This window comes from Eurypyga helias, unplaced genomic scaffold, assembly GCF_000690775.1.
Source record: "Eurypyga helias isolate BGI_N326 unplaced genomic scaffold, ASM69077v1 scaffold2575, whole genome shotgun sequence".
NCBI classification, from domain to species: domain Eukaryota; kingdom Metazoa; phylum Chordata; class Aves; order Eurypygiformes; family Eurypygidae; genus Eurypyga; species Eurypyga helias.
The window spans coordinates 3,538-28,595 of record NW_010253183.1 but is presented as its reverse complement, the minus strand read 5'-3'; the positions used below and the strand labels follow the sequence as shown (position 1 = coordinate 28,595).

Below are 25,058 nucleotides of genomic sequence, written 5' to 3'. Positions count from 1 at the left end.
GGCCCGAGTGCTGCTTTCCCCGGGGTGGGCTGCGGCGCCTTTCGCGGGCGGCCGGGCGGGACGTAGGTGCTGCGGGGAAGTGGCGTTCAGGGGTGCTGCTCTCTCACAGGTAACGCCGTGTGCGGTACCTGCTAACCGCGTCGTTCTTCCCGTGTCCGCCCTCCGCAGCGCCACACAGAGCAGCCTGCCTCACGCTGCCTGTTGCTGAAGGAGTAAGATGGAGGAGAAAGAGAAGAAAAAGCATCGTGCAAAGCACAGTGGGCCAAAGGCAGAGAAGAAAAGGAAGCGTTATCTCAACGACCTAGGGATAGGAGATGAGGAGAATGCGCGAAAGAGGAACCCCAAAGCCTTTACGGTCCAGTCCGCTGTGCGGATGGCCAGAACTTTTCATAGGTAAGAAATGGGAGTCGGTTATAGAGCTTGCAGGGACGGCTGGATGGATAGGTGTTGGCTGGGATTTCTTTCTTCCTTTGTGTAGAAACATAAACGGTGTCATTTTCACTGGCGAGCTCGTGTAGCTTTCGTCATCTGTCAGTTTGGGTTGTCCATTCGTGTGTCAGCCGTGTGTTACGTGGCACAGCTGTGTGGATCTTAATGGAAGAAAATGCATATAGCTCCTTAGACAGGGTGCGAGTTCCACATATGTATTGGTATCTGGGGTTTTTGTGTCCGACTTTTTGCAAATACTGAAGACTTTCAAAGCATAAATGTTACTGGTTTTTAAGTTCGTGTGTTTCTTTCTTACCAATTTCTTCTCAGAACTCAGGATTTGAAGACTAAAAAACATCACATTCCTGTGGTTGACCGGACTCCTTTGGAGCCGCCCCCTGTGGTGGTGGTTGTAGTCGGCCCTCCCAAGGTTGGGAAAAGCACCTTAATAAAATGTCTCATTAAGAACTTCACAAGGCAAAAACTGGTTGAAATTCGGGGTCCTGTTACAATTGTTTCAGGTGAGACCAAAGATATGAGAAATGGAAATGCTTGTTTTGCACTCCTTATTTGCCTTGCTTTTAGAGGTAGGACGTGTTTGTGTTCTCATGATATTTGGTCATTTTAAAGGAATAATTTGGATGCGTTATCAGGCATACTTATCAACAGTAAAAGAATAGTGAGATTTAGGCTTTTGGGGTCTTGTTCCTCTGAACTTGTGTTCCACACTGCTGGAATCCCAATTCTGTTTCTTCTTGTGTTGCATTCCCCCCCACCCCACCTTTCTGTCTTTTTCTCCCAGTTTCTTCCATCCTCCAGACTTTTCACAAGTTTTCCTTTTCCACTGGGTTATCTTTTCGCTTTTGAACCATTTTTCTCTGGCTTCATCCTAACCTCTACATGTGTTTTCCATTCTTTCAGGTTCCCTGTCCTATAATCCAGTCTTTGTGTCCCATTCTTTCTTAAGTCAAGAATTAATTTGCCTAGCCCTTTGCAGTTACTTTTCTCCACCTTACCCTCTGGTCAGTTCCTTTTCCTTTTTGTGAAATTTTCAGTCCCAGTTTCCACTTCTTGTAGTCTGTTCCCTTCATGCTTTTCCCGGAATATTACTGGCAGGGGGATCACTGAGGTTCTAGGGGGAACACAGCCCGGAGCAGCTCAAGGGACTAATTTGTAAGGGAGAACTTGCTTGGATGCAGACAACTGTATGTTTGGTGCAAGTACACTCCTTTTCTTAACTGGTCTACTGGGACTCAGGGGTTGAATTCTGCAATTGATAACTTGAAGAAAAAACCCCATGATACCTGTTGTCTGTAGTTGTTTAAAGTTGTTACTCCTGTTTTCTAAGTTTCAGTTAGCATGCTCAAGTTAGTCAAGCCAAGTTAACAGTGGGTACTTTTTTCTCCTTTGGATGTGTGTAACATGGTTTTTTTATACGTAAATATACTATTTTCTTTTTTAAACTTTAAGGCTAGAACAGAGTGTATTTTTTCTAATAACATCAAAAAAACCCCCAAAAAATGTGGTAAAGTAAGATCTACAATATTAACTCTGGGGTACTAAAGATAAAAGAAGAAGAGTTTGGGTTTTTTTTCCTGTTTCAAAGTAAAAAAAACCCAACAACAAACCAACAAAACCCAAAAAACCCCAAAACACAACACTTTTCCAAACCCAATGCTAATAGCAAAAAAAAAAAAAAAAAGACGAAACAGCTCCTTTGAAAACATGTACTCAATATGATAATTTTAAACCCAAAAGTTAAAAATTAGCAGAATTATGAACTTTTGAAAACAGGCACTTCTACAGTGGTATGTGTTGGGCGATCTATGTGCTAGATGAGAATTTGAGTCCCAGATGCTCTTTAGGAACTTCAGGAACGTGACCTGAAAAGAAAACAGTGGACTTTGCTCCCTCTGTTTCATTTTTTGATTCTTAATTCTGTTTTCAGGTAAAAAACGCAGGCTAACTATTATTGAGTGTGGATGTGACATTAACTCAATGATTGACCTGGCTAAAGTTGCTGATTTGGTAAGTTAACAGTGGCACGTGACTTCTATAATTTATATTGAAACTACAGCTTTTGACTGGACAACGCCAATGTCTGATTTCTCTACTCATTGCTGTCAAAGGCAAAACTGTCTGGTATCAGAGAGTTTGGTTCCAGGACTAAGTTTAACAGTAAACCTAATATTCTGGAACAGCCCTGTGCTGGACACAGATGTCTGAGAGAATTATTGGAAATGTTGGAAGAGATTCAGTTTTGCATATTTTAAATTCACGTAGGAAACACCTGTTCAGATTCCACTCATAGAGCAGCCTTATTCTTCCATAGTTTGCTCAGACACAACGAGCAAATCGAATCTATACAAAGGAAATTTGATTGACTAGAAGAAGAGATTTGATTTCCTAAGCCCCACTAAGTTCTAAAGCTGTTAATATCCATGCTTTTAGTAAAAAGCCAAAGTTGATTTTCAGGTGAAACGAAAATAAAGAACAAAACTTGAAAGGTGTGGTCTCGGAAATGAGCTCATGTGGGCACCATGGTATTGTTATAGTGAAATGCTGACTTTTTTTTTTTCAGGTTCTAATGCTTATAGATGCCAGCTTTGGATTTGAGATGGAAACATTTGAATTCCTCAACATTTGTCAAGTACATGGCTTTCCCAAAATTATGGGAGTTCTCACTCACCTGGATACATTCAAGAACAACAAACAATTAAAGAAGACTAAAAAGAAGCTAAAGCACAGATTCTGGACTGAAGTGTATCCGGTATGATGTTCAACATTCTTTTTTCCATATGGAAACTAAATTAAAAGCAGGGCAATACTTAAAAGACGAAAGAACATAATAAATACTTAAATAACACTAGAAGTGGACAGTGCTGATGTCATATCAGATTATGTGATCTTTCTTCTATTTGCTAAAATACTTGTGTAATTATTCTCTATTCACCGTGTGACTGGCTACTAAACACGTGATACTAGTAAAAAGGTCTGTTATGCAGGTGCTATGCAAGGAGGATCTGCCTGTAGGCCTGAGAGAGAAATTAACCTTTGTATGAGCTTTTCAGAGTGTGAATTTTTTTTCCCTAAGAATTAGGGGCAGTTTTCATGTTGAAGTAGACTCCTTAGTTTGATCTTTTGGAATCAATTGTAACCTGCCATTTCTAGTTACGTTTTACAAATGAGAACTGCATTACCATTTTTAGTTTTGTAGGTGTTTGTCTAATGTTTTTATGTCTTTTTAATGTGTTTAGGGTGCTAAGCTGTTTTATCTGTCTGGGATGGTTCACGGAGAATATCAAAAGCAGGAAATTCACAATTTGGGGCGTTTTATCTCGGTTATGAAATTCCGACCTCTTACTTGGCAAACGTCTCACCCGTATGTTCTTGCGGACAGGTGTGTGCTTCTCTCTGTGCTCCAATCTCAGCATAAATAGCGCCTTGAAGTTTAAAAAGCCAAACCCTACAGCATTGGAGCCAGTCAGCTCTCTGCGCGAGTGCTTATTTAGTGCTGTCTGGATGGCTTTGGGGAAATGAAAGCATGCTCTTCGGGTTCGTACCAATAACGTGAGCCAGTGCTGTTTTCACATGCATCGGATCATGTAGATAGGCCTTTGGCATGTTGTAAATACTTTTGAAACACATAAAAAAAGTAAAATAATCCTGCTTGTTGATGATTATATTGTATTTCTGTGGTAAACAGCATTTTGAGTAATTTAACAACTGCTGGCGAATTAGTCGCCTGAGTTCCCTGGGATATTTCTTCTGCTCCATCTACTGGTATAGCATGTGGTTCACAGTCACTTTGGGGTGTTAGAGTAATCTTGGTGGTGGCTGTGCCTACCTGAGAAACAAGCTCACCTCTCATGGTTTATTGCCAGAATCCTTTCAGGTCTGACTAAACTCCCACAAGAATCCCAGGTGTCTATAACAAGCCTCTTTCAAAACTCTAATTCGTTAGGATAAATTATCAGAGTAGGTAAGCGTTGGACAAACTCCTGCAAGAAACATGAAGCAAAGAGAGGGAAAACCAGGAAAAAACAAATACTCTGTAGTCTTTCAGTAACATTGTTTTAGGTTGCTATAAGTGTTACAGTTACTTTGGTCATTGGGTCAGTTTGAGGCTGATCTGCAGGCAGAAGGTGTGTCCCATCCTCCTCCTTGGCTGGGAGAGTTGGTGTTGCCTCCCTGGCGCAGTGTAGAAGGGAGCTCTGGAAGGAGTTCCCCTTTCTTCTACCTGAAAACAACCAACCTTTTCCTCTCCCCTTCCCTGTGATGGTTTGTGTCGCTCAGCGACATTATTAGGGAAAAGAAGGTGGTGAGTGCATGCAGGGAATGCGTCTTACTGCTTTCTTAGGGTGGTTAATCAGGTTTTCCACTAATGGCAAAATTGATTTGAGGAGGCTTGTGTGCGGAAGGCCTATAAACAGTAGTGAAAATGTGCTTGGAAAGCAGTACGTGTTTAGTGAAATGTCAGTAAGTCTTCTGGAAATGTATTGTTGAACATGATTATACAAGTTTTACAGTACCATTTTAAAAGACGGTAAAAGATCTTCGTTTCCATGTTTTTTTTTTCTTGTGATGATTGTATTTTGATCACTGTAGTCTGCAGAGCGTGCAGTAGCAGCAGTGATGCTGCCATTCCCTTGTCTTAAATTGCTTTCTTTTCAAAAGTTTCCGTTAGCACTGCTGGATATTCTAACTCTTTTGGTTGTTGTGAATGTTGGGTAGAATGGAAGAGTTGACAAACCCAGAAGATGTTCGGCTCAATCCCAAATGTGACAGGAAGATATCACTTTATGGATACTTGAGAGGAGCACACCTGAAAAACAAAAGTCAAATTCATATGCCAGGTAATCTCTCAGATTCTTTAAAACTGTTTTTGTACTCATCTCTGAATCACAACATAGCTGTTGCTACTTTTATTGTGGAATGGTTTCTATCTTTAAACTGTACACTGAAAATAGATTTTTCACCTTTCCAAAACATAGTATGCTTTTGGAAATTATTTTCATAATACATGTTTTTGTAAAAATAAATACTGTTTATGGTTTTGCTTCTAATTGCGTTTAACACTGCAACAGAACTGTACCGTATTGGCAGTGTCTGAAGTTTTTCAAAGGAGTTACACTTTAAAAGGTGCTTGAAGTGCAGAACATATTAGCCCTCATAGTATAAATTATATTTGGCTTATGTAAAAATTCTCATGTGCATTGAATAAATTTCATATTTTAAGTGAATGATTTAAAAGCTTCAATTCAGAAATATTTTAGTAACAAATTTACAGACCTACTCAGAAAAGCGAGTTACTGTTTTTCTCATTTAAAAACAGGCAAACAAACCCTGAGCTTTGCAGTATTCTGGTGAACTTGCATATGCTTTTCTAAGTTCAGTGATAAGGCAGGAGAACTGCATGTTCAATACAGAGCTCGCTGTTGGTGAATCAGTGAATCCTACCGTTTGCTTTTTTAAATCTCTTCATGGTGAATTGTACAAATTTTAGAATCAAAACTTTGTGACAGCCTTATTGCTTCCCTTGTCTGTCACCCCAGGTGTAGGAGACTTTACTGTGAGTGATGTGAGTTTCCTACCGGACCCCTGCGCTCTACCCGAACAGCAGAAGAAACGTTCTTTAAACGAGAAAGAGAAACTAGTCTATGCCCCTCTTTCAGGAGTGGGGGGCATTGTGTATGATAAAGATGCTGTTTATATTGACCTTGGTGGAAGCCATGCTCATGAAAAAGAAGAGGTAAGGGAATGCTGGTGGTGATTTGAATTCTTATAAATAGTTTTTATTTCTTAGAATCGAGTTTTTAAAAATAAGTTTCTTTAAAATAATCAGTCCTTACATAGGCATAGTGAGTAATTTCTTTTTCTCCTCCAATGCTTCAGAGGAGGGATATTTTTATTATTTTTGTGTAAAATATTGTGCAAAACATTTGAAGGATCAGGTAATAATAAGGTAGTTTCATAGACATTTGAAGGATCAGGTAATAATAAGTACCTAAAGGTAGTTTCATAGATTTTTCCAAACATTGATTTGAGATTTATAAAAATATCTGGCACTGGGATATTATCGCTCCTATTTTGCAGGGGAGGGTGATTGTGGGAGAACACTTAAAGGGTTTGACTGGTCAAAGGGAGAGGTGGAAAACATTTGCATGCAAACTTTTTCAATTTGGCTGTTTTCCATTGCATTGTGCTAAATGTTCAATACGTTTGGGTCTATGAGAATGTGTGCTTCCTGATATTTACTGTAGTGATTGGATATTGTGAAGGAGGACCTCTTCAATTTTTCTTGGGTTTATATTATATGCATTATTGAAATGTGAAGAGGGGAAGGGAGAGCTTGTTATTCTCAGAAAATGTTTATTTAAAATGCTTTCCAATTTTTTGTTGCATATGCATATCTCTACTGTTTTAAGCAGATTAATGACTCTGTTAGCTGTTCCTTAGATGTTTGTGTATTCATTTCAAATGAAAAGTGGAACATCTTTGCTTTCCAGGAGGAAGTGAGACCAAATCACGAACTAGTTCAGAGCCTCATCTCCACACATTCAGCCATTGATGTTAAGATGGCGTCAAGCAAGGTCTCTCTCTTCATGGACTCTAAACCCTTAGGTTCAGAAGATGTAGGACAAGAGTAAGTGTTGAGTGCTGAGCAGCGATTGAGTGTGAATGAATCTCTAATTTCAGGCTCGAATTTAGGAAAAATTCTCAGTAGAGCACAGTTAGTAGAATAGCTTATTGCCCAATTCTTCCTCCTCTGACACTACTCATATGCCACATGTATTTTGAGGTTGGACTAAGTGATATTAGAAATGTTTTGCATGCAGTGGAGTTCTGCCTTCCAGAAATCCCTTTCTAATACAGCCTTAAGTAATATATTTCTGCTTTTCTTCTGAATTTTGGAGAATGGCAGTCATAATCTTTAGTAAAATTAATTATATACCCTATTTTCATTCCGTGGAAAACGAAGACATTTCTTGAAACTATTTATGGCTGTAACATAGGGTGTATTCTTGCATTAAGTGGCTTTCCATACTTAAAGAACTCCATTCTCTTTTAAATGTTCTCCATAACCTTGCTTTTTAAAACCATTTTTTTACCTTTTTTTTTTTTTTTTAATATTGACATGGGAATTATTTCATTAAAATTTCCCTGCATTTCACCATCCTATCCCAAATGTCATCTTTGGGAAAACAGGTTTATAATGCCAAAAGAAGAGAGACGGATTGATTTGAAGACTGGAAGAGTACGTCGGAAGGCATTATTTGAAGAAGAGAAAGAAAATGATGATGCAGTAAGTGATGAGGAAGACGACCAAGAAGAAGAAGACGACGACAAAGAAGAAGAAGAAGAAGACGACGACCAAGAAGAAGAAGAAGAAGACGACGACCAAGAAGAAGAAGAAGAAGCAGCAGCAATGTCTGAGGATAGAAGTGATAGTGATGATGAAGGTGGTGCTGAAGAAAGTGACAGAGAGCTATTAGGGGAAGAGATGGCTCTTGGGAGAACCAAGCGTCTGAAAACAGAGGTGGGTAAAGAAGAAGCTGTGAATGAACTGCCAGCATTTGCAGACAGTGATGACGATCTTGAGATGAGTTCTGAAGAAGAAGGAAAAACTGATCCTGAAGAGAACGAGGAGGAGGAAGAGGAAAGGACTTACGAAAATGAAAGCTCAGATAGTGAATTTGAGGCTGCAAGCCAAAGAGTAGCTGGATCTAAGCAGTATGAAATAAAGAGTGGAGATAGAGAAATGAGATCACAAATCTCAGATAACAGTCTGAAAAGAAAAGCAGTGCTCACTACAGATTCGGGAAACTGCACAGCAGAAGAAGCATCGGAATCTGAGGTTGAAAGCTCTTCCCTCGATGAGGGCGATGGTGAAGAAGGATCACCTGATGAATCAGAAGCTGAGGAATCAAACAGGGAGGGATTTCCGCACACCCGAGCAAAGAAAGCTGGTAGTAGTAGACAGAATAAACTTAAAGCTGTAGAAACGGAGGATGATGATGTGGAGAATCTGCTCAAAGAGGAAGAGTATGAAGAAAAACTAGATTTTTCTGCTGACACAACAGGTAATTACGAATGTTAAAACTTTCCTGTGTCCATTGTGTTCATTGTTAAAGGATATTATAATTAGCAAATATTGTATAATGTTGTCCCTCCAATATATATATGGTTGTTAAGTGGTTAACCTGAAGTTAGGAAACCCGGGATGATCTTCCATTAAGCCTTTGAGTTTAAGGTCTCAGGTTTTCTTCCTCTAAAGTGGAGGTTATCCATTTTATAGAATTCCTTGGTTCTGCACACATTTCTCTTTAGCTTTTATCTTTGCTGCTCTGTGTGTAAAACAAATTATGATCATTTCAAAAGAATAAAACATGCTTGGGGAAGCATTACTAAAATGTATTTACTCGCTGAGCATTGGAACAGGATGCCCAGAGAAGTTGTGGAATCTCTGTCCTTGGAGATGTTCAAAAGGCGTCGGGATGTGGTGCTGGGCAACATGCTGTAGGTGACCCTGACTGAGCTGTGGGGCTGGACAAGATGACCTCCAGAAGTCCCTTCCAGCCTCAGCCACTGTGCGAGTCTGTGGTGAAAAAGGCATCTATCATCATGAAAACAATCAAATATTTTACTATTGCTAATAATCACTTACAATTTTGTCCTAAAAATAGGACTGATGAGAAAAATCCATGATACGGTTTGTTACACACAGAAACATAAAATGTGGCTATATGGAGTATGGGAAAAAAAAAAATTGTGGGTTGTCTGCACTACTTAAGCCTGTTGGGGCCATGTCCTTACTTAAATTATATGTAGCTCTTAATTCTTGTTCTTCTTTGGAGGTAGCATGCAAATTTTTTCCCTTTACAGGTGCACTTAAGTGGAAGGAGGACCTTACACAGAAGGCAGCTGAGGCCTTTCTAAGGCAGCAGCGTTCAACCCCCAATCTTCGTAAACTCGTATACGGAACAGGTACAAATCTGTTTGGCAACTGGCACTTAGTGTATGTGGTAGCTTTTAAGCTGGTACCAAGTTTGCAAGTCTATCTTTGAGCACTGTCTTTTGGTGGGAGGCTTGAGGAGAGTTAATTGACTTTTTAAATTGCTGATACTCATTTTCACTAATAAAATAAATGTAATAAAGAGAATCTTTACTTCTACAATCAGAAGCATTTTGAGCTAATTTTCCAGACCGTTGTTACTCCTGTTACTAGTCTATTGTTACTCCTGTTTTCTGGTACAACTATTCCCCCGCACCCAGCCAAGCATTTCAACTTTGGTCATTTATATAATTATCTGGTAGATATTTTGCAACAAATGTGTATTAAGTGATGTGTTTCATCAAGGGATGATGTTTGGCTGTTTTCAGGAGTTACTCTCCACAGTGACTGAGAGTAGCATATTCTTTTAGATGTGACTTAGTAGTATTATGTCTGTAATAAGGGTCTTTGTCAGGAAAAAAAAAAAAGCTTGTTGGCTTAAAAGGAAGAGAAAATAGCTATTTATGTAATTTGTTCTGTTTAGTTCACAACTTTTCCAGTAGTTGAGTGTACAGACTTTATCATTCAGAATTTCTGTAGAGCACAGTGAGAATTTGGCTTTTGTTAACTTCCACTGTGCAGGAGAGGTAAAATCTGCTGACAGACTCTCAAGCCCGGTATTCTTGATTTACAGAGTAGCTCAGTGTCATTCCGGTCACAGATCGGTTTGGTATTGTTTCTATTTAGGATGTTGAATGAACATCCTGTGTTTACTTATTGGGCAGCATATTTTCAGATGATTCCAGTTATGCAAATAGGTCCAGGTTTCAGATGGTTCAAAGGAATTTGAACTGTGTGGAATTTTTGAAAGGATGTGCATGTTTCCATATGGAACAACTGTACAACTGAAGTTCACTATGATCACAGTGTATATCTCCCTGGTTGCTGCTCACCTTATCTTGTCCTTGTGAGGGCATTCATTTAAGTCTTACACTGAATCAATCAATCAAGTTTTACACCTCTTTCTTCAGTCTTTTATATTTAAAACTCTTCTTAGTTTGCATCGTCTTTTTTTCCTCAAGCTGCTGCAGGTATTGTGAAACAGGGCAGAAGAGAGGTAGTTAATGAATGTAATCCATGCACAGTAGGGGAAATACTCACACCTTGTACGTTTCATTTAGCTGTTGAAGATGAGGACCGTGAGAGTGAGGATGCAGGTGATGAACTTGGAGGTTTGTTTCATGTCAACCGTCCAGACAAAGCATCCAGACAGAAGGCTAATGCTCTTGACTGCTCCAAATTTCTGATAGAAAAGATGCAAGATTGGGATTTAGAAGAGGTAATACCATTTCCTAATTGCCTCCGCGTATCCTGTACTGGTCATGTCCTGGCTGTGTCTCATCAAGTACCACTGGGTTGTCATTGAAACAGACCTATGGGAGCTACCGCCAGAGTGTCATATCTTCTGCTGCTTGCTGTTGTTAGAAGTATTTATGAGCTTACAGATGGCCTGTTCGTACGGGAGTGGAAAGGTTGAATAAGCCAATTTAATGCTGGGTGCTCTTGACTCTTTCATGGAGCATCGTTTGCTGTTTATTTGCTGAAAAGTAAAGAGCAGGGCAATGTGCTGTAATACAGTGTAGGGTAGGGACCTTGTTAGTGTAAAGCAACGTGTTTGGGCAAGAGTTGGTTTCACATTGCTGCTTTTGCTGAGGCATTGTGTAGTTGTGGTAATGATGTCTTGATGTGGAGCTGTGCGTGAGAATGTCAGGAGGTCTTTGAGGTGGCATCTCTGGAAGAGTGGGAAACGCAACTGGAGAATGTTTCTGTTGGTGACAAGCTGTAACTGTACAAGGCGATGACACTTATTTTGCAGGTTATGAGCAGTATTCGAGACTGCTTTGTTACTGGCAAGTGGGAAGATGATAAAGATGCAGCAAAGTTGTTGGAGGAAGATGGTATGTGTAAGACGTAAAAATCCTGTGTACATTAGTTTTTATAAGAAAAGTATGAATTCATGGTTCCATACGGAGAACACTTTGCATTAGTGCTGTACTTGCATACGTGAAGTATTATACAGATACTGATATAATTAAATATTGCTGTAAATCTCTGTACAAACAGTAGGCACGTAGCATATTCTGAAAATTTACTCTCTGAAAAATAGGGTATGTAATTTAAAATAGAAAATTGTCAACACTTAAATTAGTCAACACTTGGCCATGCTAACTTTGAGATACTTATGTGAGTTTAGGTATTTGTCCTCTCTATATAGTTATTCTTTTAGATAGCTTCAGTAGAAATAATATTTTTTTTAATGGGAAGGCAACCTGATTATTTGCATTTGGCTGAAAAATGAGATCCATATTGAGATATTTTGGAGTGGTATGTTGTTTTTCTTTTCAAATCAGGAAATATTTAGAAATTAATAACATGGCTGTATCTTATATGCAAAATGATTGCTGTTTGACAGGCTTCTATAAGCATTTGGTTTTAACTTAAAATTGTCTGCTATATATAAAACCTTCTATTAATTATATTTTCTTTATTAAAGATAGGAGCTCTGCTGGTGTCCTGTGTCATTAGAGTGCTGAGTAATGTGCTGTGTGTCCTTTGGAATGATACAAGCTTTATTTATATTTTTGAAATCATAGAGTTAAAGGTATTGACAGTAAAAAGGAGAAGCCACTGGAGTTCAGCTGAAAATTTTTGCTGAAACTAGAGAGAGGGCAGAACAGATAAAACTGTTGCTGGGAAGAAAAAAAAAGTTGGGCTAACCTAGTCTACAAAGCAGGACTGAGAAATACAGGATACTGCAAATATGAGAAATTGAATGCAGCAAGACAACAGAATGGCTAACTGTCAGATATCTTGGGTGCTTATTGTTGCAGAAGAACTGTATGGAGATTTTGAAGATCTTGAAACTGGTGTTGTGCACAAAGGAAAGCCTGCTGCTGAAGGGGATGAGGTCTGACCTGTATTTTTACGTTCTTTAGCATCATACACAGATACGAGTTTCTGATCAAATGATAAGTGTCCTACGTAATAAATTTAGTTTTCATGAACCAATAGGAAAGAAACCAGTGGGAACAGGGAAGAAAATGTATATATATTACGGACTTTGGAACTTAAAAATAGCTAGAACGGCATTTTCTTAGTCTCAAACTGATTTTTTTAATTATGTAGGAGAAGCCACCTCACCTATTTAACAGTAGGTGTCAGGCTTAATCAAGAGCTGGAGGATCTGGAGGTATGAGAGAAGTATTTTAAAACCAAATGTGAATCATAACTGTTTGTACTATGTAGTTTCATCTGATGAGGAGACTGTAGAGCTCTGTTTAAACACAGCAAATCATGGGAACTGACACATTTTCCTAGCCATTCATCATATCTGCATAAGGGAGGCTGGTGGAAGCAGTTTTGTGTTGTGACTTGGGTATCTTCCAAGAACAGAGCTGTAGTTGTCTGTTTTCAGTACAAATTGAAAAATCCATTCTTTTTTTCAGACTGAGCAACTTGATGGCTTTGCATTTCATTATAAAATTGAGGGTAACGGCATCGTTTTGGCAGTTTTCAAATGGTCTATGACAAACTTCCTTCTCTCTCGCCTCCAGAGTGCTGCCTTCCAGCGCAGTATTACTCAATGCTATCAACAATGACTTTTTTCCCCCTCTTTTATTCTGTGTGCTTATTTTCGCTGTAGAATAACAGGTCAGTTCTAGGTCTGTTCCCTGACATGAAAATAAATGTTAAGTTGAGAAGTTTTCTTAGTGAAAAGGGATATGATTAGATCATGAAATTTTTTGGTCATTGCTGAAGTTAGATCTAGTACGAATAAGTTACTAATTGCTGTCGAAAACAGAACTGTTGTCCGAGTGGCTAATAACTTACATTAAGGAAAAATGTTAGTTAATAATAGATATTAAACTGTTAATCAGAATGGGTTGCTTTCAGTGAACTGTTTTACATGTTTGATATCTTACTGTTGATTAGTCTGGAAGTGAAGAAGAGGAGGAAGATGGAAAAATGTCCAAACCAGAACCTGAGGAGGAGGGGAAAAAAAAGGAGCGCATGGACAAGAAACGGAAACTGAAAGCTATGTTTGATGCAGAGTATGATGAAGGAGATGCCACGTACTTTGATGATCTTAAAGAAGAAATGCATAAACAAGCACAGGTACAAGCTGTTAACTTGGCAATTTATCTGGCTATTTGTCTTCAAAAATACCACACAGAGTTTGCCCAGAGGTTTTTCCTGGAGACACATGACATTCGGCAGCTACTTCAGAAAGTGCACACAAAGAAATACGTGCTTGTGATTTTTTTTTTTAAATGTTTGAACTTTTTGATTCCATTATCTGGAAAGAAAAACAAGCAAATGAGCCAAACAACTGAAAGCTTAATTTAAATTAAGTATTCTGTATTCTGAATCACTGTACAAGTCAGGAAGTATCTGCCTAAAAGTTTTCAACAGTTACCCATTTGTCCCTTAGTGGTGGAACTAGCATGAGAGGTCTCAAAGAAACCCCAAACGAGAGAGAAGGTTCCCCTCCAGGAAGTGAGGGGAAGGCATCCTTTTGTGTGAAGGAAGGTGAAAATCTTTCTTACACTAATTTGTGTCAGATATTTTCCTGGTATTATTTTTAGTGTGATTTCTGCAATGTTATTAATGGGTAAGTAAGTACTGTGTGGCAGTTGTTTCCATCAAACTGTCAAGTTATATTGAGGAAAAAATAATTCATGACCCTTTCTCTGTACATGTGGTAGGAGTCTTCACGGTGTCTGTTTCCAGAATTGGAGGTGTTGACTGTGTTCCAGGCCTTAGTTTTTTAGATAAAATCTTGCAAACTTAAAAGTAGCTTCTTTCTTTGGCTGACTTGGAAGAACATTGCCTTACATTGCTAATAACTTCACCATCTTCTCTTCTGACAAAATCTTGCCCTAAAAAGTCATTAAATTAATCATTACCTTCTTGCATTAGCCTCTGTCATAAGTGATCATATGGGCAGTGCTATGCTGATGTGCTCGCTAAGAGCACTTAAAGCATAAAGAGGACATTCCAGTAAAAGAATATGAGACAATTTACAACTGTTTCACTTGAGGTCCGTTACAGAAGTACAGAAAGGCAAGGGTCTCAAACTGGGGATGTGTAAAGGCTTCTAGAAAAATAAACTAGGAACGGAAGATTTGTGCCATATGTCTGTATATGTTGAGAAATAAATTAAATTATTTTGTTTAAACATGGCGTCTTACAGGTATCTGAATATCCAGAACTAGAACAGGAGGGTGAGGCTTCTGTTACTCACAAGGATATTTTGTTAAATATTTACACAATACTTGCATTTGTATGGTACAGATGAGTTTTAAAAGACCCTTTTGATGATAGACAATGTGAGGATGCACAGAAATATTTTTAAGCTGCTGTGTGAGCTGGGAGCCCAGCCTCCTCATTAAGTGACACTAAAGATCAGGACGTTAACCTTATAAAGGTACTTGGGCTCCTAAATCAAAAAGCATACTTTTGAAGGTTGTATCTTTTAAAATCCAAAGTCACCATTATGAAAGGTGTATCAGAATTCATTCAGTCATTTGCTTCTCTTGGGTACTGTCTTTCAAGTAGACTAACAGGCCCACTTGGGATTTTAAATTGGACGGAATTCATGGTGGCAGAGATTTTGCTCTGGATAAAAAGTCACAAAACCTATCATATCTTTTCCAAAAGATATATATGAACGTTAGCATGTTTTAAATAAAACTGGCACCTCACGAACAACTTGTTAATTCCTGAATTTTGTGAAACGCATGGTGACTTTCTCTTTGTCACATAGCTTAATCGAGCGGAGTTTGAAGATCAAGATGATGAGACCAGAGTGCAGTATGAGGGCTTCCGGCCTGGGATGTATGTTCGAATAGAGATTGAGAATGTCCCTTGTGAATTTGTCCTGAATTTTGACCCTCATTATCCTATTATCCTGGGTGGTTTGGGCAACAGCGAGGGAAATGTCGGATATGTACAGGTATGTAGCCAAAGCTGTGAGTGCACTTGGCGTTCTGCAGCATGTCTGCAGTGATTATTCATCTTCTGTTTATTGAAGATACAGTAAACAAAGAGAGGAACCTTCATCTGTGTCTCTTGAATAGGGGAGTTGGTTTTGACATAGTTAACTCCGCAGTAATAGACGCTGGATTTTTAACTGGATAGATAACCAGCAGAAGTTGTTACTGTTGTTTAACATTCGTCTGCAGAGATGTCTCAAGAATAAGATCTGGTATTGTGATTCCTACATTGCAATACACTGTACTCTGAGGTTCGTTGTCTATTGATGAGTGGTTACAAAGAAGTTACCAGCATATTATATATATTTTAATATAGTACTTGCTTGTATGCACGCAAACATGACTTCAGAATGAAATGTTGATTAGCTTTATTGTTAGTCAACCTAGTGTTAATGAGAATGTTCAAAGATTATAAATAATGTTCAAAGTGAATAAAAAAGTCTAGCATAGATGGAAGCTGCTTTCAATCATTCCTGAAAATTCAGGCTTGAATTTCAGAATTAATGTTGTTATCCTGTAATAGCATTGTTCATCTTTCCTTCTAATTAGTTGCGTCTGAAGAAGCACCGGTGGTACAAGAAGATACTTAAGACACGTGATCCTTTAATCCTCTCATTAGGGTGGAGGCGATTTCAGACGATCCCCATGTTCTACATTGAAGATCACAATGGGCGCCACAGGCTTCTGAAGTATACACCACAACATATGCATTGTGGGGCGACTTTCTGGGGTGAGGGCATTCTGGAATTACTATCCTATGTCATTGCGTCTTTATAAAGTTCTCGAGCTTTACAGGATGTATCAGGAAATAGACAGTAGCTTTTGGAATGGGAAGTCTTTAAAAAAGTTGTGATCCCCGTGGAATGTAAAATAACACCAAATAGTAAGGGGAAATAGGCAATTGCCTATTATTTATGAATTATTTATCTTTTAATTAAAGTCTGAGCATTCTGCTAGGTTGCATCATATCGAAGAGGACCCTGATTTCTGGCAGTGTGCAGAGAGATACTTGTACACATTCTGGGCCCAGCCCTGCAGATGTCTCTGTACATGAGCCATTCCTTTAATTTTTGTGGGGCTATATATGTGAGTAAATGGTTGAATGCTTTAAACTTTTCTTTGGTTTTATTAATTGAGAGTGTTTGGCATTGGCACGTATTTCGAAGCTTTCTGACTTTAAATAGAGGCTAAATGTTGTGCAGTAAAGCTTTTAATAAATTTTTAATTTTCTTGTAGGGCCTATCACTCCTCAGGGGACGGGATTTTTGGCAGTTCAGTCTGTCAGTGGTACAACGGTAGGTTTGTTGCCACAAAATGGTCTTTGGATAAAATATATTGATTTGGGGAAGGATGTTTATGTATGGTAAAGCAGTGATGATGTTGGAACTGAGAAAGTAGGTGAACTCAAGTATTTGAAAGGTGTATTGTGATGAGACAGGAAACTGGATGGAGGCTTTTTTATAACAATTTTCATTGCTACACTGAAAATGGCAAATACTGCTTTATTATTTTCTGGGGAAGGATTTATACCTACTTGATTTTCAGGTACTAGGTATTTAGATAACTTTTAAAACCCTTTTACAGGATGATATACTGATGTTCCTGTTGAAAAAATTTGCCCTAAATGTGATTTCTCTGCATTTTGTTAGAATGTATATGGGCATCTGAATTTATTTAAATAGCATTTAAAAAAAAAAAAAAAGGCAGCATTTATCAAATATGATCTTTTGCATATATGTTACCCAAAAGTAGATTTAAGTTTACATACAGTATATGATAAAAGCTTTGCATGGAATGTAATGAGCATGACAGTACTCAGAGTGGTGATTATTATCACCTTACCACAATATGCTTTTAAGTTTAGTTTCTACTGTGCAGTCATCTTGGTATATGTATTAAAAGACTACTTTTGTCATGTGTCCCTAGCATAATATAGTGACTTACAGCAGTGCACAAAGCACTTGTCCTTTGAGACTTTCTGTCTGAGTAAGATTGTTTCATGAAGAGAACACAGTGAGGTGGATAACAAGGGCACTTAGGTTGCTTCCAAGGTAATTAGAATGGCAGTTCTGAAAACATCATTATTGAATGGTAAGAATGTTACATCAGCAGCACGTCAACTAGTCCGTACGAAGTCAATGTGCATTTGTCATGCTGCTGTAGTCCTGTAAAGGTTATGGTCTGAACTCAAACTCTAAAAAGCAGTAAAATATCATCAGTGAAATGGTTTCTTTACTCTTTGGTAAATACACCAAATTCAGCAATGTCTTTTATCTCTGTGTTTCAGCCTGATTTCCGGATTGCTGCTACAGGAGTTGTGCTCGATTTAGATAAATCAATAACTGTTGTAAAGAAATTAAAGCTAACTGGTTTTCCATTCAAGATTTTTAAGAACACTTCTTTTATTAAGGTAGGTATGTAGGTATGTATACTGTGAAACTGTGTGCACTGATGTTAGGAAAGAATGCAACCTGAGACTCCACCTGTGCTTCTCTAGGCAGAAGTTGTCTGTAATTGTTGCAGTGTTCTGGATCTCAGTAGCTGCTTGGGTGTTTTGAGCTCTCTTCAGTGCGGTCTCTAAAGGTACTGATGGTTAGCCAATGGATGTGAATTACAGTTAACCAGACAAAAATTCTGGAGCGGTCTTCTGGCTCACGTATTTTTAAAAAAAAAGAAAAAAAAAAATATTTTCACCCTTCCTTTCTTCAACTCAGTTATTATCTTCCCACAGTGGCAGACCTCTGGAGAATGTAAACCTGTCCCTGGTGTCATTCAGGCAGTTTGACCTCACTGGATTTCCACTCTGGGTTCACAGATGACTCCTAGCAATGCTCAGGACTTCACAATGACATTTAGAAAAGTGTTTGGGTCAGGAAATGTTGCAGAAGTGAATTTTCATTGGCCCCTCAGCTGTCCTTAGTTGGGCTTTCAGGCTCAGTAAGAGGTTAGGTTATTTTGCATGTTGAACAGTAAGCAACTAAGCACTGATCTCAACAGCAAAGCACTGAAGTATTCACACTAAGCATACACGTAAGTTTTCCTGACTTCCTTGTGATTTGTGAAAGTAGCACAAACCTTGGACAGCTATTTTTTATTAGACTCTCATAGCTAGCAACTTAAGGCAGCTTAGTTGCTTTTAAGGTGTGCTGCATTCTAGCAAATGGCTTTGAGAGAACTGGACAGATTCTCTTAAATATGTCCTCAGTTAGAATTTTAATTGTATATATTTAATGCTAAGAAGCCATGCCTGTGGTATATGATTCGAAGGAGATTACTTTTAGTAGCTTACCCTAAAGTCAGCTCAGAAATTTTTGGTACCATCAGCACTTATTAAGATATGCTTGTGGGAATTGGGTACGTTTTTGTAGCCTACATAGGCCACAGAGAGAGACTTAGCATCTTGGATGATGGTGGGCAATTTACACTTTCAGGGAATGTTTAACTCTCAGTTGGAAGTGGCTAAATTTGAAGGTGCAGCGATTCGTACTGTGAGTGGTATCCGCGGACAGATCAAAAAGGCCCTCCGAACTCCAGTCGGCGCTTTCAGAGCGACATTTGAAGACAAGTTGCTGATGAGTGGTAAGTTGCACTTTCCATGTAAGTTATCACACAACTTTCATCCTGCTTCACAGACTGAAAAAGCCGTGCCTCAGAATCTCTGGAATCTGATAATTGAGATGTGAATTCAAAGAGCAATGAAATATCTGCTGAGATGCAGAATGAAGTTTAAAAAAAAGTACATTTCATGTTGGATTTCTTTCAGTTACACTCAGAAGTCATATACTATGCAGATGAAAAGCTTTGTGTTGGAGACCTATTTCTCTGAGTGTTTTAAAGCGTTTTCCACAGCATGGTGTAGTTTTCTCCTTGAACGTGAAGATGAGTTGTATTTAGTGGTACAAGTGCTAGGACATTTTTCTGAGAAATCCAAAGAGTGGCATTGTAACTCTAGTGAACTTTTTTCTGGCCTTTTTGGGAAGTTATGCAGGGCATGGGGTAAGTGATCTCCTGTGTTTGCTGCGAGTGACTGCTGTTGACAACCTGGGTTTATGCTTATTTGGGTTTACATGGCCTTTGTTTTCCTAAACCCATTGAAATTATGGATAGTGCAAAATATGGATAGTGCAAGCCAGTTCTTTTATAAAAATAGGAACAGGAAAAGCAAACCTTCAGTAATAGTAGAGACACAGATATGTATATGAACTCTGTTGCTAGTTCTATAACTGACTGTGAATAATGGATACGGTGGCATTCAGCTGGCTGCTCTTCAGGAATATGTACTGTTTATGACTTTATGGGATTTTGCAGAATCCAAGTGTACAAATAGTTACATTCCTTTTGCTTAATGTTGAAGAGATTTAGTATTTATACCAAACACAATACTAGCATGTGGTCTAGATGTTACTTTTCAGGCTATCTTTGCTTAGAGTGTGGATGTGATGAACTGTGGTGTTATAGAGCTAAGTAACATTTCCTTTTCTTTCAGATATTGTCTTTGTGAGGACTTGGTATCCTGTTTCTATCCCAACATTTTATAACCCCGTAACATCCTTGCTGAAGCCAGCAGGTGAGAAAGATAGTTGGAGTGGAATGAAGACAACAGGCCAACTGAGGCATGAACGAGGCATCAAAGTGAAACAAAACAAAGATTCTCTCTATAAGGTATGTTTGATAATGTGGTTTTATTTTTTTAAATTTAAATCAGTGATCACAGTGGAATTTGCACTCTGCCTCAGACCTGTGCAGGCCAAGAGCAGTGTAAATGCACGTTCGTACACATGCATGTGTGACTTCGTATTTTTAACCACAAGGCACAGTCTGTCCTGGTACGAGACAAGAATAAAGCAGTGGAAAGCAGATTGTTGTGGCTCAGTTAGAATTTGTAAAGTAATCTCCAGGAGAGAAGCTTTCTCCAAAAGCTTATTGAGACTTATGTCATAGTAAAATAGGGGTAAACATACCATTTGCGGTTCAGTGCAAGGATGTCAGAGCATGTTTTTTGAATGTTTGGTGGGAGGTGTTTTGATAGTTTTTGTTTGTTTGTAGTGCTTTGGTTTTTCCTCTGAAAGATGGAAAATTTAAGATTCGTGTTTTTGAAAGGCTTTTATTTCATGTGTTCTATATCCATTCTTTCAGCCTATTGTAAGGGAGAAAAGACATTTCAATAAGCTCCACATTCCTAAAGCACTGCAGAAGGCACTGCCTTTTAAGAACAAACCTAAGAATCTTGAGAAGAAAGGCAAGACTCCAAAAGACCAGTGGAGACCAGCTGTTATCAGGGAGCCTCATGAAAAGAAGGTAATTATCACTTATTCTGAAACAAGGACTCCCGAAGGGTAAATGTGTTGCTTAGACCGCTTCTAACTATTGTTTTAGCATCTGAATCTGCTGCTAGTGCTAGGCATGAATGCCCCTTGTGAAAAATAATCACCTGCAGTTCGTTTTGTTTCTTTGGCACATGGTGTGTATATGAAACTGGCTCTGAGTGGACGGTGGGTGTTTGTTAAACTAGTAAGTCACCTGAAGCCTAAATGGGACTTTTGTCTTTGTCATGGGACTTGCAAGGTGTTTCAGTTGGATGCAGTACTCTCACAGGATGGGCAGCTTCCATTGGCAGCTGCGGTCTTTTATTTGACTTGTCATTGCTATGCATTATTAACAAAGACAGGACTTGAAGCAAATACTCTGCTTCAAAAATTGAGAGTTGTAGAGTGCTTGCAAAGGCAAGGAAATCAAAACTTCAGTTGGTGTTCTATAGTAGCAATTAGGCATAGCCTTTTAAATAGTACCGAACCAGAAATCAGAGTTCACAAAAACTAAGCCTTTGATTAACTTCCCAACAACAAGATAAATGATTAAACCATTTTAGGAATTGGCTAACAGGTGCAGAAATAATCAGGAACTTGCCCTGAATCGCTGTTTCATTATGTGGCTCTCTGCTGAGGTTAAACTGTTTATTGCTTACCAAAACTGAACTCTTCATATATTGATTCTCTGTTTTCTGTTATAGATATCAGCCCTACTCAGTGCTCTGAGTACAGTGAATAATTACAAGATAAAGAAAGCCAAAGTGAAACATCGAGAACAGCTTAAAGAATACCTCAAAGTTAAGCAGAAGGAGGATGAACAGAAATTCAAGAGGCAAAAGGAGGCTAAGAAAAAAATCTATCGCATACTGGGACAAAGGGAGAAAAAGAGGCAGAAGTCAAGCTTGAAAGGATCTAGCAAGGGAGAGAAGAATACGTAAAAACTTCATCACATTTTTAGGCCAAATGAGGAAATAGGGTAGCTGTGCAATTTTCTGCAGAAGAAACAAAAAGGCCTTGGACTACACTAGACATGCTTTCAAGAGAAGAAAAAAATGCAAATATGAGTTTTCTCAAGCTCTCAAATACATCTGGCAATTAATATAAATAAGATGTAGAAGTGTGGATTGTGGGTTTTCTACACGATTTGCTGGAGGACTTTGTATTTCAGTATATTTCTATTCATACTGCACATTCTGTGTAGCCAATAAAGTATTTTCATGTCAACTACAGAATATTGTTTGTAAGTGTTTTGTCTTAGTACTAGTGGACTTCTGTGGGAGAGAGAACTACTCTGGATGTCTGTGAAAGTGCTTTGGTGTTGGTAATACTTTGAGCTGTTGCCTAAATTTTGGAGTTGGCAAGTCTTCCATTAAAAGGCATGAAGACCAGCTGTTACTGGGCAGGAGTTCTGGATTTTCTAGCTTTGATGTGCTAGCAGATGCCACCAGAGTAGCTCACTCCTGTGCTTAGATCATCTGGTCGTGCTTGAAAGCATCTCGGTGTTTTCCACATCTTACTAGGTATTAAACATCTTCAAACTAATGTTCCATCGGGATCTTCTGTTACTTGATCAGTTTTGGCACAGCGGGACGGTTGCTAGATCCCTCGATGACTGCAACTTTCTGGGCAAGCAGTGTCGGAGCCTTCCCAAATGTGTGTAACTACTTGATTTTTTTCTGTGAGGTAAGCACAGACGGGCTAACTTGCTGCTTTTGGGAACATCTTCTGGTGTCTGGCCAGCTCGGTTTGATGATAGGGTGTTAGACTTTATTAAGATGAATGCAGAGGAGAGGTAGTAGATTGTTTCAGTCCTGTTAAATTAACGAAGAGTTGAAATCTTGCTTGGCATGACAAGAGGCTGTGAACAATGATTCTGTTGGAAGAGCAGTGGATGCCGTATATGGCATGAAATAGTTACTGTGATATATGTATGTATTTTTAATACTTCATCTTTGAACAGGCAGCAGGTCAGATAAGATCAGTAATTTCTTGGTCTCCTTCCTGAATGAGTTCACTCTATATCGTCAAGCCAAAATTAATTATTATTATTACACTGCTGTAATATTTGCTATCTTAGATGGGAGATCCTGTGTGGGATCGGGCTGCTTCACACAAAAGCTATTGCTGAATGGGTTTGTAGACTTTTTCCTGAAAGTTTAGCATTTCATGATTTTCTTAATTAATCTCATAATGTTCTGTGTACTGATACTGAAATTTTAATGCATCTGTCTTTGCATATATGATATTATGCTGAAGCCTGACTCAAATTAATTTGTCAGTAATTTTTTTCCCCCAGTGAGATTCAGCTGAGGTCATGTGACTTTGAAAACATGATTTATGCTTAAATAATTGAGGATTCTCTGTGAAAGCTGAAGAGGGACCAATGTTAGTGCAGTGCCATGCACCCCTTGGCATGCCTTTGGAATCCCCATTGTCCTTGGAGCTCTGGGCTTTGTGGTTTTTGGAACCCTAACCCTAATAGGTTTGGCCTGAGGCTGAGGGCCCACTTGAATAGACAACTGCTGCCTTCAGAGATTTACAGCAAAGCTTTTGGCTTTCTTGCCCTACAGAATGGTGCAGCGTGGTCCACCATCATGTCGTTCTGTAGGGTTGTTTCCTTTTCTGTCACGCTGCGCTAGGCTAGGTCTCATCTAAACCGTCAAGGAAGTGTTTCCTATTAACGCTGGTTTTGTGCTGTTGTGAGCAAACTTCCATTTTATGTGCTGTTACGTCTACCATGTACTCACGTGGGACAAGTAGTTGGTAGGGTGTTTTTGAGCACCTGAGAAGTTACCACTGCACTATTTCAGGTTGCACACATGCTATTAATATGTAATGAAAAATAATTTTGATCTATTCTGTTCACAATAGTTGAGCCAAAAGAAATGGTGGACTTCAGTCTTGTTTTCAGTGTGGAAAGAACCACTCTAAGAGCCAACCAAGCATGAAAATGTTTCACCTGCAAAGACTGTACAAGATGCTTGTTCGGGATTATACTTTTTTACTCTTTAGAGAGCCCTTTTCAAAGGGCCAAATTTAACTGATTTTTAAAAAATAAATAAATAAAAGTTTAATATTCAGTGGTTTATAGATAGGAGTGTGTGTGTGTTGTGGACTGTGCAAAACCTCTGCCTTTCAGGAATCTCTCACAGTTATGTTTTGGAAACTGATGGGAGAACCAGCTGAGTGACTGTCCCAGCAGAGCCTGGCTCAGCTTTGGCCAGAGGAGGCCTCGCGCTGCCCAGGCCTTGTGACAGCGAGCCTGGCCAGGGCCTCTACGTTTGCTAAAGGTCCCTGGGCTGTGCTTTACGGTGCTGCGGGGAAGGTCAGTGTAAATCCTCTGCTCCAGTGTGAGGGTAATGCTGAACAACATAGAGGTTGAAATTGTTGCTGCTTTTGTCTGGAAGTGACAACTGTGCTAGAGCCTTTGCGTAGCTGGGAGAGACTTTAATGCTGTCCTGGTAACAAAGGTATTTGGTCTTTGTCCAGAAAGACTAAAGAAAACCTTGTGTTTACTCGTAACAGTGACCTCTAATTAAACATTGAATGCTTTAGTTTTGCCTGTGGGATAAGAAAGCGCGGAGGGGGGCTGCTGCTGAGGAGGTTGAGCTGGGTGGAGGGCTCAACACCTCCCTCAGGCTGCACCCACACCCCTGAACCATAGCTGAGGGACTGCTTGGAGCGAGTCCAGAGGAGGCCACGAAGATGATCAGAGGGCTGGAGCACCTCTCCTATGACGAAAGGCTGCGAGAACTGGGCTTGTTCAGCCTGGAGAAGAGGAGGCTCCGAGGAGACCTCATTGCAGCTTTCCAGTACCTGAAGGGGCCTACAAGGGTACTGGGAGAGGACTTTTTACAAGGGCCTGTAGTGATAGGACAAGGGGTAATGGGTATAAATTGAAATCAGGGAGGTTTAGATTAGATGTCAGGAAGAAATTCTTCACAGAGAGGGTCGTGAGGCACTGGAACAGGTTGCCCAGAGATGTTGTGGATGCCCCATCCCTGGATGTCTTCAAGGCCAGACTGGATGTGGCTTTGAGCAACCTGGTCTAGTGCAAGGTGTCCCTGCCCATGGCAGGGGGGTTGGGACTAGATGATCTTTAAGGTCCCTTCCAACCCTAACCATTCTATGATTCTATGATTCTATGCATGCCGGCCCAGCACCAGTGAAAGCTGTTGGCCTTGGAGAAAGCAAGGGCGTCTTGCTGCAGGAAGTCAGTCCCAAAGTTACTGACACCCCCAAATGCCTCTCCCTGTCCTCAGAAATCTG

General features: G+C 39.3%; 1 protein-coding gene across 2 annotated transcripts; it reads left to right on the top strand.

Moving 5' to 3' along the window:
• The first annotated feature begins 217 nt into the window (after positions 1-217).
• Positions 218-22,023, top strand: BMS1 (BMS1 ribosome biogenesis factor). 2 transcript variants are annotated; one of them, XM_010152565.1, is made up of 23 exons: positions 218-393; positions 760-950; positions 2,378-2,457; positions 3,011-3,199; positions 3,687-3,829; positions 5,164-5,285; positions 5,985-6,163; positions 6,918-7,075; positions 7,639-7,739; positions 7,791-8,513; positions 9,316-9,417; positions 10,606-10,763; positions 11,301-11,382; positions 12,316-12,392; positions 13,418-13,600; positions 15,252-15,440; positions 16,030-16,210; positions 16,717-16,775; positions 17,768-17,890; positions 18,912-19,059; positions 19,967-20,142; positions 20,617-20,778; positions 21,491-22,023. In XM_010152565.1, exons 1-23 carry the CDS (start codon positions 218-220, stop codon positions 21,725-21,727), a joined length of 3,939 nt encoding a protein of 1,312 aa, XP_010150867.1. In that variant the 3' UTR covers positions 21,728-22,023. The 2 variants fall into 2 exon arrangements, with proteins under 2 accessions (XP_010150867.1, XP_010150868.1); XM_010152566.1 differs by having other exon boundaries at positions 7,639-7,852; positions 7,934-8,513.
• Positions 22,024-25,058: the final 3,035 nt, after the last annotated feature.

What these genes read in the sequence shown, in the direction of transcription:
- BMS1 (XM_010152565.1), top strand. Translation starts at nt 218, where the DNA reads ATGGAGGAGAAAGAGAAGAAAAAGCATCGTGCAAAGCACAGTGGGCCA. An exon ending in AAGATTGGGATTTAGAAGAG is followed by an intron (nt 10,764 to 11,300) that starts GTAATACCATTT and finishes CTTATTTTGCAG; the next exon opens with GTTATGAGCAGTATTCGAGA. An exon ending in AGAACACTTCTTTTATTAAG is followed by an intron (nt 17,891 to 18,911) that starts GTAGGTATGTAG and finishes TTACACTTTCAG; the next exon opens with GGAATGTTTAACTCTCAGTT.